This window comes from Sapajus apella, unplaced genomic scaffold (genome assembly GCF_009761245.1).
Source record: "Sapajus apella isolate SASKATOON/1434 unplaced genomic scaffold, GSC_monkey_1.0 scaffold29, whole genome shotgun sequence".
In the NCBI taxonomy this organism is placed as follows: Eukaryota; Metazoa; Chordata; class Mammalia; order Primates; family Cebidae; genus Sapajus; species Sapajus apella.
In genome coordinates, this window is record NW_022436969.1 from 5,271,020 (window position 1) to 5,284,035 (window position 13,016).

General features: G+C 38.2%; 1 protein-coding gene across 4 annotated transcripts in view; it reads right to left on the minus strand.

Annotated features, from left to right (window-relative positions):
• Nucleotides 1-3,379: 3,379 nt before the first annotated feature.
• TAF4B (TATA-box binding protein associated factor 4b) overlaps nt 3,380-13,016 on the minus strand; it is a 159,935-nt gene continuing 150,298 nt past the window's right edge. For all 4 annotated transcript variants that reach the window (XM_032293146.1, XM_032293145.1, XM_032293143.1 and 1 more), the window contains one exon: nt 3,380-4,921. In XM_032293146.1, coding sequence (XP_032149037.1) covers nt 4,754-4,921 — 168 coding nt within the window. In that variant the 3' untranslated portion in view covers nt 3,380-4,753. The remainder of the gene's footprint in view (nt 4,922-13,016) is intronic.

Consider the following 13,016-nt stretch of genomic DNA (forward strand, 5'->3'; position numbering starts at 1 on the left):
GCACACTAAAATACTAAGTGTTATTAAAAAGTCAGAGAAGGCCGGGCACAGTGGTTCACGCCTCTAATCCCAATACTTTGGGAGGCCGAGGCAGGTGGATCACCTGAGGTCAGGAGTTCCAGACCAGCCTGACCTACATGGAGAAACCCCGTCTCTACTAGAAATACAAAATTAGTTGGGTGTGGTGGCGCATGCCTGTAATCCCAACAATTTGGGAGCCTGGGGCAGGAGAATTGCTGGAACACGGGAGGCGGAGGTTGCAGTGAGCCGAGATTGCGCCACTGCACTCCAGCCTGGGCAACAAGAGTGAAACTATATCTTAAAAAAAAAAAAAAAAAAAAGAGTAAAAGATGTTGATATCAGCTATAAATCATGCCCACATGTAAAAAAAAAAAAAATAGTTATCTCAGTTCAGAGAGGCATATGAAAGTGTTTAAAAAGACAGGAATGTTAAAAACAAAATAAAAACTGACCACTAGGTCATGTACAAACATGACACATTATAGTTTTAACTCTGCATAATCACAATCACTGAGTCTTGCTGAGGAGAACGTTTTATAAACAGTTGGCTTACTGTACAACTAGGCAAAGAGATAAAGTCCAACATAATCAGCTTGAGGTCTTGGTTCCATATTTTTCTAAAGAATATGCCTTAACATTGCTTGTGTTCTCTGCTGTCACCATGACTAACTAGTATAAGTATTCTTAATTCTAAATAAAGTTTTGCCAAAATTCTTATGAAATATTCCTCAAATGCAGGTCTTAAGAAATATTACACTTTACTTTTTTACTTTAAAGAGAAGAATGAAAGATGTTCAGGAAGAGACCATTTAAAAGATCATTCAGTCATATTAAAAGTAAATGGGGGCTGGGCCTCGTGGCTCATGCCTGTAATCCCAACACTTTGGGAGGCTGAGGTGGGCGGATCACTTGGGGTTACGAATTGGAGACCAGCCTGACCAATGTGGTGAAACCCCATCTCTACCAAAAATACAAAATTAGCCAGGCATGGTGGCAGGCACCTATAATCCCAGCTACTTGGGAGGCTCAGGCAGGAGATTCGCTTGAACCCAGGAGGCAGAGGTTGCAGTGAGCCAAAATCACACCACTGCACTCAAGCCTGGGCAACAGAGCAAGACTCCATCTTAAAAAAAAAAAAAAAAAAAAAAAGTAAATGGGGTTGGGCGTGGTGGCTCACACCTGTAATCCTAGCACTTTGGGAGGCCGAGGTGGGAGGATCACTTGAGCCCAGGAGTTCAACACCAGCCTGTGCAATACAGCAACGACCCGTCTCTACAAAAAAATACAAAATTAGCTGGGTGAGGTGGTGCTCATCAGTAGTTCCAGCTACTTGGGAGCCTGAGGTGGGAAGACCGTCTGAGCCCAAGAATTCAAGGTTATAGTGACCCATCATCACATAACTGCACTCCAGCATTGGTTGGTTGACAGAGTGAAACCCTGTATCTAAAGAGTAAGACCCTGTATCTAAAATATAGAAATAAATAAAAGTAAATAGATGAAATGGGTAATTTTTTTATGTAAAATACACCTCAGTAGAGTTGCTTTAAAAAAGTGAACAGATGGAGAATTTCTGGTACTTTTTACCTGTTCATCACCCAAGATAAATATACGTATATGTGTGTATATAAACATATACACACACATTTTTTTTTTTTTTTGAGATGGAGTCTCTCTCTGTCACCCAGGCTGGACTATGGTGGTGCAATCTCAGTTCACTGAACCTCTACCTCCTGGGTTCAAATGATTCTCCTGCCTCAGCCTCCCAAGTAGATGGGATTACAGGAGCCCGGCACCCCATCTGGCTAATTTTTTATTTTTTGTTTATACTTTGTATTTTTAGTAAAGATGGTGTTTTGCCATGTTGGCCAGGCTGGTCTCGACCTCCTGACCTCAAGTGATCCACCCACCTCAGCCTCCCAAAGTGCTGGGATTACAGATGTGAACCACCATGTCTGGCCACATTTTGCTCTAAGACAGGGTCTTGCTCTGTCATCCAGGCTGGAGTGCAGTGGTGTGATCATAGCTCACTGCAGCTTCAATCTCCTGGGCTCAAGCAATTCTCCTGCCTCAGTCTCCTCAGTTGCTGGGACTACAGGTGCACATCACCACAGCCAGCTAATTTTTTCATTTTTTGTAGAGATGGGGTCTTGCTATGTTGCCCAGGCTGGTCTCAAACTCCTAGCCTGAAGCAATTCTCCCACCTCAGCCTCCCTAAGTGCTAGAGATTACAGGTGTGAGGCCTAGCTGCAAAATAAATATTGAAGGGAGAGGGTCATGAACTCCAATACCTAAATGAATCAGGCAAGGGAAGGTAAACTCATGCCTATGTATCTAAAGTAGACAGCTGCTGGTTAGCTCTGGTGGACTGTTGCTATACAAAAGGGTATAGCTAGTGATTCCAGATCTTTTAATTTTTCCAAAGAAATAGAAATATAGATTCTTAGGAATTAAAATATTAGCAATACTGTGTGAGTCCAGGAGAATGCATTTGTAGATCAAATCTACTCCAAGGCCACCATTTTGCAAACTGCGCAGAATACCTTGGATACACTTATTCTTTTCTATGTAAGATATATTTTATAAGACAAAGTTTAAGAATGAATATTAAAAATAAATTTTGAAAAATACCTTAGTAAAAAACACTGATGGGCAAGAAAAGCTTTTGTAATGAGTATGCTTAGCTTTCTTTGTGAGTCAAACAGCATGCAAACTTACAACTATGTCAAAGAAAGTGATACAACAACTTGGATCTAAAGTGACTTTCTGGAACCAAAATACTCATACTCCAAAGTAACTCACAATCCGAACTAGGAAAATTCACTGCCCAGCAATTTGAGCACATCAGGGGCTAACTACTAAGGACAATGGTTTTCAAAGTCAGTGACTGAACAAAGTTATTCTTATAATAAAATAATTATTTTAATGAAGTATTTGAAGTAATTTTAAACATCTGATCAATAAGATTATACACAAATATGAGTATGCTGCACTGTACAAAAAATAAAGCTAAGCATTTAAATATACAAAAACAACTTTGGATAAAGATCTCTTCTTAAAGTACTCCTTTAACATACACATAATTTATAGCATTTTACATAATAACTTGCTGACAAAAAAAAAATGCGGCCAATTTAAAATTTACTATAGTGTAGAATATGGCCGTAACAGTCCCAATGGGAAGAACAGGATGAAGAATAACATACGTGAGGTGGTTTTATTTTTTTCTTCCTCTGAATTCTTTTAAGTATAGCATTTCCCATTTTTGGAAAACATTCTTGGAGGATTCAATCATTTTTTTCTGTATGTGATTCTAACTACAATGATTATTTTTCACCAGCGCTATTCCACACACATGGAATTTTTTTTTAAAGAGGGGTAGCTTTGTCCGTCAGCTTCTTCCTCAAGTGAACACATATAACTTGCTTTTCATATTTAGAGCTCATATCCCCAAGAGTGAGATACTGACAGTACCTTTTAAGTACAGAATCCAACATAAAGTCCTATTGTTAAAAAATTTCTCATTGTTAATTAGGATTTTTTTTTTTTTTTTTTTTTTAAAGACAGGGTTTCACCATGTTGGTCAAGCTGGTCTTGAACTCCCGACCTTAGGTGATCCACCCGCCTTGGCCTCCAAAGTGCTTGGATTACAGGCGTGAGCCACCACGCCCGGCCAATTAGGATTTTTAAAATGTGTCAATGTACTTAAGACTTAGGATAACTAAAAGGTATTATGACAGAAGGAACTACAAAAACCATCCTTCTTTGGATTTAAGAGAATACAAAACAAAAAATAACATCTTCCTTTTGAAATACTGTAATTTGAAAACATCTGGCCCATTCTCCTTTCTGGCTGTGCTGTGATTTTTTTCTCATCAACGAAACACGTACTAGTAGTTTTGGAGTTCCGATTCTGCCCCTTCCCCTCTTAGGCGTATGAAGCAAATTTCCTGTTTTAGGATACCATTTTCACATTCCACTCATCAGTTCGAATGCAATGCCCTATCATTCCTTCCAATACTTTCCACCTTCTCCATTTTTTTCAATAAGATGTATCGGTAGATTCAATTTTAAGGTTTCCCTGACAAGGATGTCCCCTCACTTGGTATCAGAAACAGCACATGGTGACATGAAGCATGTCATGAATTAGCAACCCCAAGCGATTTTTCCCCATTTGTCTCATTTTGACAACACTGGGACTCAGACAACCAAAGTCACCACAAGCCCTACTCTGTGGCCTGTCATGTACAGAAGGTGACTGTCATAGTTAGCTAAGTAACTTCTGATTCCAGCCCAGAACACCTACCACTTTGGAACAGGTTCAATATAGAATGAAATCGTCATTCTTGTGTTTTCCTGTAGTGCCTCTTCCTTTCTCCAGCATCTCAATGCACACTGCATTAGGGAAGGACACCTCACCTGTTACAATCTGGCAAATGAGGCAGGTGGTAACAAACAGGGTCTTAACTTGCTGTAATTAAATGCACAGGTAGGCAGATGCCTAATTCTGTGCAAAATGTATTTCATAACTGATTTTCAGAAGACAGAGACAAATTCTAGTCTGTAAGAGCCCATGGGATGGATAGGTAAGACTTGATAAAATTTCTAACTGTAAACAATGCTCTTTTGTATTGGTGATTATTTTCCAGAAACTGAAATTTCAGGACAGTGCAACAATGCTCTTTGTGTCTTCTTTGGCAGTAAATAGCAAGAATCTGGATGGAGAGTGGAGTGGTCACTTCAGAAGAGCCAGGTATAGAGCTCGAGAATACTTCATCTCCCGTTCCTGTTCCATACAAAATATCAGGTCCCTGAGGCAGATTCTCGTGATTCTTGGACGAAGCAACTGTTTGGTGGCTGTCAGGCTGGATGTCCCCGAAGCAAGAAGGTTGTCTTTTAAGCCCTAAAAAAGAATAAAAGGAAAAGCAATTTAAAATAAAAATCTTTCATAAAGGGACAGCCTGTCGATTCTAGCATGTAAGAGCCCACTACCATCTGGTCACTGGGTTAGGTACTGGAGATAATGTAAAGATGAAGACTTAACCCTGTCCTCCAGCAGCCAGTCTGAAATGGCCACTAAGCCTATCTCCTGACGTCATTCATTCTTTCCTTCTCACCTGGAGTATGGGAAGCCTCTGAACTGGTTTCTTCATTTCCAGGCTCTACTTTGCTCCATTTTTTCCAGCACATTGCAGGTCAGACTTTCCTCTTTAAAGGTCTTTCATGCATCTTTTCAGAGTGATAGATGTGTTTACCACTTTGATTGTGGTGATGATTTCATAGGTATATGCATACATAAACATCTATCAAATATATACTTAAAATGTATGCAGTCTTTTGTATGTCAATAATAAAAATAACAATGAAAGCCCTTCACAGTTCAGATCCCACTGGGCCATGGTTCCAAAATCTTCAATGGTTCCCCACTGCTCAGAGCAGCTTCTTGAGAACTATGCTGAGCTTTTTTCATATATTATCTCTTTTCTATCATACAAAAATTGCAGTCAGTTATATGAGCGCTGGTCCCATTTATCAAATGAGGAAACTGAGCTTAAATAGGTTAAGCAATCTGTTCAAGGTCACACAGCAAGGTTGAGCTGTTTGAGCTAAAGTAAGTGCTCTGCCTGGGCGCACTGGCTCACGCCTGTAATCCCAGCACTTTGGGAAGCTGAGGAGGGTGGATCACCCGAGGTCAGGGGTTTGAGACCAGCCTGGCCAACATAGAGAAATGCCATCTCTACTAAAAATACAAAAATTAGCCAGGTGTGGTGGCGTGTGCTTATAATCCCAGCTACTAGGGAGGCTGAGGCAGGAGAATAGCTTGAACCCAGGAGGCGGAGGCTGCAGTGAGCCGAGATAGTGCCACTCCCCTCCAGCCTGGGCAACAGAGCGACTCCATCTCAAAAAAATAAAAATAAAGTAAGTGCTCTTAACCACTGTGCTATATTATCCCCTGTATCACATATAAACTCATCACCCTGGCTTCCTTCTCTCCAGCCTCACTTCCCATTGCTCCTTTACAAGACATCTTAACTGCAGCCACATGGCTTCTCTGCCAACAGGCAGAGATCAGCAAAGAGGCCATTCTAGGCCAATCTACTCAGCTTTTAAGACCCATTTCAAATGGGTCTACCTGTCTCTCATCCAAGGAAATTTCACTGTGGCAATTATCTTACATTGTATTATAGTAATTAGTATATGCTCCCACCATCACCACATACCCACTAGACCATAAGCTTTCTGAAGAGAAGAACTATGGTTTCCGTCTCCTCTAGGGCTTAGCAGAGTACATAGAACAACACAGGTTGTCTGCAATATTTTCTAAATTGAATGTACTGGTTTAAAATAGAACAAGATGAATTCTAAATGTCATTTTAAAATGACAAAAACACAACAATCCTATATTAAGACAGTTTTCTGAATATGTTTACCAATATGTCTATACACTATTACTTTTAACTGAAAGAAAAGAAAAACATAGAACTCTCAAAGGATAATTTTGTAAAACTGAAACGCTTTAATTTTTTTTTTACCTTTGTTTCAAAACGAAATCCTTTGTTTCAAAAAACGTCTCAATAGGACTGGCAACTCTTTTTCATCCACCCAAAAGACATACATAAGGAAAGATATTTACCTAACACAGGAAGAAAATCTGGTTCTGTTACTTTTTATAACCATTAAATTTTAATTACTCCTTCCACCTTTTTGGGTTTCTTGTTTTGTTTTGATGGAGGGGAAGGAAATTCTTTAAGGTCTCCCAAACACCATAGTCAGAATCAGTCAAACTTAATTCCATGCATGTTCACAGCATGACTTAGGGGATACTTTATCTGATGGTCAAATAAAACTTCTTTAAGAGATACTAGCCAGTTTTTGAGGAATACGATATCGTAGTCATATTTTTATACCCAATAGGTTAAACTTGTGCTTAAGTATCCATGGAAAAAATTTTGGAAAGTCCACATTTTAAAAGGAAGAAAAGATTGGTCTCAGCTGCATAACTGTTTGGCTACTTACCCCAGAGCCCATCTACAGTATATAGAGCCAGTCTCTCACTACTTCTGCAGGGTTATTGGTAATGAATGCAATTTGTGCAAGTGTAAGCCTCTGGAGCTTTGGCTAAGCCTTGCAGTGAAGCACTAGCATGTCACTCTGAACACTCAGAGATGGTGTAACTCAGATGTAATCTTAACCATGGTAAATTATTACCATCAAAACATCTTCATAAGATTTTTGCAGAATGGGACCAAAAGCTCAGCTTTGTTTGGAAAATTGAAAGAAAGTACATATTAGGAAGAAAGTTACTAAAACATGTAACTGGCAGTGAGAATTTTGTTGTTTACAGGAATAACCTGTTTAAAGCCACAATATATTTAGGCCAAGTCAGGAGGTCAGGAGTTTGCGGTCAGGAGTTTGAGACCAGCCCAGATAACAGGATGAAACCCCATTTCTACCAAAAAATACAAAAATAAGCAGGGCGTGGTGCTGTGCATCTGTAATCCCAGTTACTCGGGAGGCTAAGGTGGAAGAACTGCTTGAACCTGGGAGGCAGAGGTTGAAGTGAGCCAAGTGTACTCCAGCCTGGGTGACAGTGAAGACCCTGTCTCAAAAAGCAAAAAACAACTACAATACATTTAACTAGAGGCAATTTCTTTAGCCATAAATTAGATATATTATGCTAAAACTGCATCCGTATGTTTATAAATCTTCCAAGTGTTTACCTAAAATCAGTACTTTAGTGTTTTATATGAAATTTTAAAATAAGTGGCTAGATAGACACAATGTCTTGGCAATTCCACATCTATGTAAATAGCCACCCAGAAATATGCCATAGGTTCATCAAAAGATATGTATAAGGATGACTACTATTCACAAGAGTCCTAAGCTAGAAATAATCCAAGTGGCCATAAAGAGTACAATAAATTGTGGAATAGTCATACCATGTTATAATACACAGCAATAATGACTGGCTAACATGAAAGAGTAACACAAAAATGTTAAATGAAAGGAACCAAACACAAAGGAATTCATACTGTATGATTCGATTTCTACCAAGTCTCAATGAGGCAAAGCTAAAAAAAATCTGGAGAGTGTGTTTCCATGAGGGAGGTGAAACGTGATTACAAGGAGACTGCGGTTTTCTGGAGTTTGGTGATGTTTCCTTCTTGATCTTACTACTGCCTACATGAATGTGTTCATGCTGTGAAAATACGGTGAGGTTATGATTTGTATACTTTCTATATTCATGTTATATTTCAATAAAAAAATTAAATTGCTACCCCAAAAACCTTGCCTCAGGAGGAAATTAACATGGAAGCAGAGCGGGGGAAAGGAAAGACAATAAGGTAAAATTGTTAAACAGAAGAAAAAAAGAGACCTAATCATCTGAGTAAGGAACAAAGGGGTCACAGTTCATGTTTGTCATGTGACAAGCCTGAAGGATTCAGGGGAAAAAGCCATATTACAGCTGCCAGCACAGAGTTGAAAAGAAGGTCATTCCAACAGGATGCAGCAGAAGGCCTGAGGCAATGTTATAAATGAAAAAAACCCCAAGGGACATTCAGTAACCCAACAGAAATGTCTTTCATAATTCACAACTTTACGGTGATAGCATTCTCTTCCCCAAAACAGCAACTAACTTAGAAAGTCAATCTTTTTTGAATCTGAATACATAATATAGATTATTTTTATTCCTGAGCTTATGATTTGGCAAAGTCCACAACTGTAACTTGTCAATCACAATGACCTGGACAGAATAACCAGCCACTCTCAATTATCCACAGTCAAGAGGGTGGAGAGTACACAGATAACTACGGCCATAAAAACTAAACCTGCTTTCTCACCATCAGTTTTAATTTTTCTCTGCTTCACCAAGTCCTTTCCCCAGAGTTGACTAGCACTGATTTCTAGTCACGTTAGAAATCACAACAAATACTAATGTAGTTAAGGGCCCAGAGTTTGTAAGAAGAAAAAAAGGGCTCTGTTTATTCTTCTCACTATTAATGTACTGTTCATTTCTGAAATAGAAGGTTTTCCCACATAACTTTCTACATGAGGATATTCCTTAATCTAGATTCTTCACCTGGATGAAAATGAAAGACTAAAGAAACAATTCACTTCCCAGGTGCACAACAGATGTCCTAGGAAACCTAATCAAACCTAAACGTTAACATCTTCTAAAACTGCCAGATCGATTATGTTAGCCTTTATAATTGTTACCCATTAAAGTCACCCAGCCCCCAAACAACTTATCCCACCTAATTTGATTTGTTATATCACTAAACCAAGTTTCTTGTTTTTATAATGAAACTTCTGAGGAACTCTATTGCTCTAACAAGAAAAAATGGAAAATCATCAGTTACAAATTTTACATAAATAACAGCATTTTAATAATGATACTCTTAAGTAACTAAAAATAGTAATCCAATTTTTATCCCTTCACCTTAATACAGCAGAGCAGGTGTTGTGAAGTAAAACCTTTAAAGGCTTTTCTACTTCTTTTTCCACATTTCCGTAAATCAGATGGATGCTCTACTAAGTTAGAAGCAGAAAGCACATCTTTATAAACCCAGTGGCTTCAGGAATCCTGCAGGGGTTTTCAGTGACTCCATATGGGCCTCTCCTCCCAAAAACCACCATCCACAGTAACATGGCTTCATGCTAGTCCATGTTCTGATTCCATTCAAAATTACCTGGGTTACTGCGTACCTATTATGGGCAAGGAACTGTGCTAGGTGGCATAAGATATACAGAACTGAACAGTGGCAAACACTCATTGTCTCCTCCATAAGCAATCTCAGACAAATTACTTAATTTCTCTGTTCCTCAGTTTCCCAAAGTGCAAACCAGGGATAGTAATACTAATTATCTCTTATGGCTGGTTTAAAGATTAAATGAGAACAGTATATGCTCTATAATTTTGGCTTTATTCTTATAATGAATTCCCTAGTGAGTAGGAAGGCACTGAAGGTTTACAAACAGGAAACTGTAATTCTAGCTCTGGACCTTTTTTCCGATTTCCTAGTTAAAGCTAGTTAAACTTTCCTACTCATGTCCTATTGTCTCAAGTTTTCACTAAATCATTGGTTAGTGAATTCAAGAGAAATAATTTGTGCTGCCATACTTACCTTGTTCCTCTCAGTGAAATTTCTGAATTTTAAGGGAGCCTTGAATGCTTAAAGCTCAAAAGTAGGCATTTCAGACATGTGACAGGTGGATAGTAAATTTTTCTTACACCCCTCAAATTAAATAGTGGAGGAGCCTGCTGCTGTACAGAATCAACTAGCTTATCAATACTGTCTCTAGAAACTAAAAGTCAATCTCTTTCATTCAATTCCCTGAATCCTATGACTAATAAAAGCACAATTCATGTCCCTGAATCTGAATAGTTAACCAAGCACAAAAACTGATAATTTCTTAACTGAGAAATGAAGAGGCAAAGATTCATGACATTCTCAGATTCTACATGATTTACACGAAGTCCCAACCTCATGCCACCATGGCAGCTCTTAAGGGATGACTCAAGTCTTTTCAGCTTTACTGAGGAAACAAGGTCCAAACATAAGGAATAGGAGGTGGATAAAGACCTTGCTCCAGAACAAAAACTGAAGATAGACTTCTAAGTCTCGGAAGCAAAAATAAATAGAAGTGCCTTGGATACCTAACCCAGTGTAACAAGAACACTGAAAATCTATATTCAAAATACCCAAGCTTCTAAGCCTTAAAGGGGAAAACAGGACAGAAAAATACTGAGCTTCAAAACTGACTGCCCTCTGCTGGTCAACAAGCAGAACTTCTAAAGCAACAGATCTCTCATCTTTTATCACCTTCATTTTATTCCTTTCCAGTTATTTCCGAATATAAACAACACTGCATTTTAACTTCTGCCCTATTTTTTATTCACTCCTAAGTAAGTATGTTTCAACAGTATTTTACAGAAGAAAGCACTGATGTGACATGGAATCACTGGCTTCAAGTTATAATTCTAGCTCTGTAATTATGAGCACTATGAAGATAATACACTACCTGTCATACGCTCATGACCACCCCTCCATCTTTATCTCCAACAGAACGTTCTCTCATTTTCCAGATGGCACTGTACAATTTCTTAATGACTCCCAACTGAATGTATTACAGGTATCCCAAATTCTACATGTTTCAAACTATTATTCCCTCCTTTCCTTTTCTTTATTTCAAGGAATGCCTAAGCCCGAAAACTGGATGCCATCTTCAACTCTTTCTTCCTCTATAGTCTATCTGCCACTTATCTATTCTACCCCCTTAATAGTTTCTAAGCCATCTACTTCTACATTTTCACTTCCATTATCTTCTGCCTAGAATACTTCAACAACCTTTTAAGAAGCCTCCCTATTTCCAGTGTTAATATTGCTTACACTGCAGCAAGAACGATCTTCCAAAAATAAATAATCTGACAATACTGTTTTCTTGCTTCAAATGCTCCAGTGACTTAAATTTTCCTATAAGAACCAAGTCTAAACATCTAAGCATGACATACATGGTCATCCATGACCCCACCAACATTTCTCTCCCCAGTCTCATCTCTCATTCCTTTCTTCTTGTCTCAAACTATTGATTATAGACAAGATATTTTTCCACTTTGATACAGACAATAAGTTACATATAGCATTCTCTCTTCACTGAACTCCACTGATCCTATCCTTATGTCACGTCACCTAAGTTCTTTAGGATTCAGCTAGGATATCATGTCTCTCCAATGCCTACAAACACAAACTTGCCCCAGATCTATCATAGGTACAACTCCTATGCACTTTAGTAGTACTTTGTATTTCCCTCTACCGTCATATGTCTTCAGTGCAATGTAATTATCTCTTTAATTTATCACTCACTAGAAGAAAAAGATTTTGTATCTACGAATACTTTACAGTATTTGGCATTTAGGTGATATCATTTGTAGGAGAACCGTGTGTTTGGACTCACCCAATAATATCACTTATTTGAATAAACAAACAGTGAAAATAAACCACATTATAGTCTTTGGACCCTCTAATTCAAGATCCTGCCGTCATTCATAGCTTTAAGCCAAATCAATCTGGGGTGAAGGGTGGGGTATGTAAAGTCCTTTGATGGTTTATTCACAACTATTACCCAGCTCTCTAACATCTTACCTCACCTACTCATCCCCACCAAGCTGCCACTAGATGGAATTTGTTCAAAAGACTATTTTCTGCCACTTTCCCTAAACACTAAGAAAGTGCTTCAGCCCACCAAGGAATTCGATGCACAAGAACATCAAAAAACCAAATAAGCAGTGAATTCTGAAAGCCAGTAACTTGATTACTTCCTATGGCCAAGCTGACAACCTCATGTGAGGACTTTCCTATTTATATTATGGCTATTTTCTTTAAACTTTTATTAAGACACTTGCAAAGTCCTCTGAAAACTCATATAAACTATATCCAGAGATCAATTTTACCTATTATTGTCTTAAAATTTCTTCAAAGGACTGCTAGTTAAACATTTTTCTTTGAGAACTAGCTTTGCTTTTTCCTTGGAGAATTGTGAATATAAACAAAAGCTACAACATAAGGGTTGTTGTGCCTCAAAACTAAAGATGAATTTATCAATATCTTTAAATGTATTAACAGAGCTTTGTTTAAAACTATAGTAATTCTAGAATTGGTGAGTTGCACACAGGCTGATAGAAAAATGACTCTAGAAAGAAATATGAATTTATAGAAAAAAGAAAAATCATTAGAAGTTGGAAATTAAAAAAACTATTTTTCTTTTCATAAATTCTTTAAAAGATATATGACCATTAATGACGTACTGTGGAGGTTAGAACATATGCAGCAGTAAAGTAGGTGACAACAATAGCACAAAGGATGGAAAGGTGTTACTAGTTTTTAATGAATTACTTTATTTTATTTTATTTTATTTTTGAGACAGCAAGTCTTGTTGTCCAGGCTGGAATGCAATGGTGCAATCTCGGCTCACCACAACCTCTGCCTCCCGGGTTC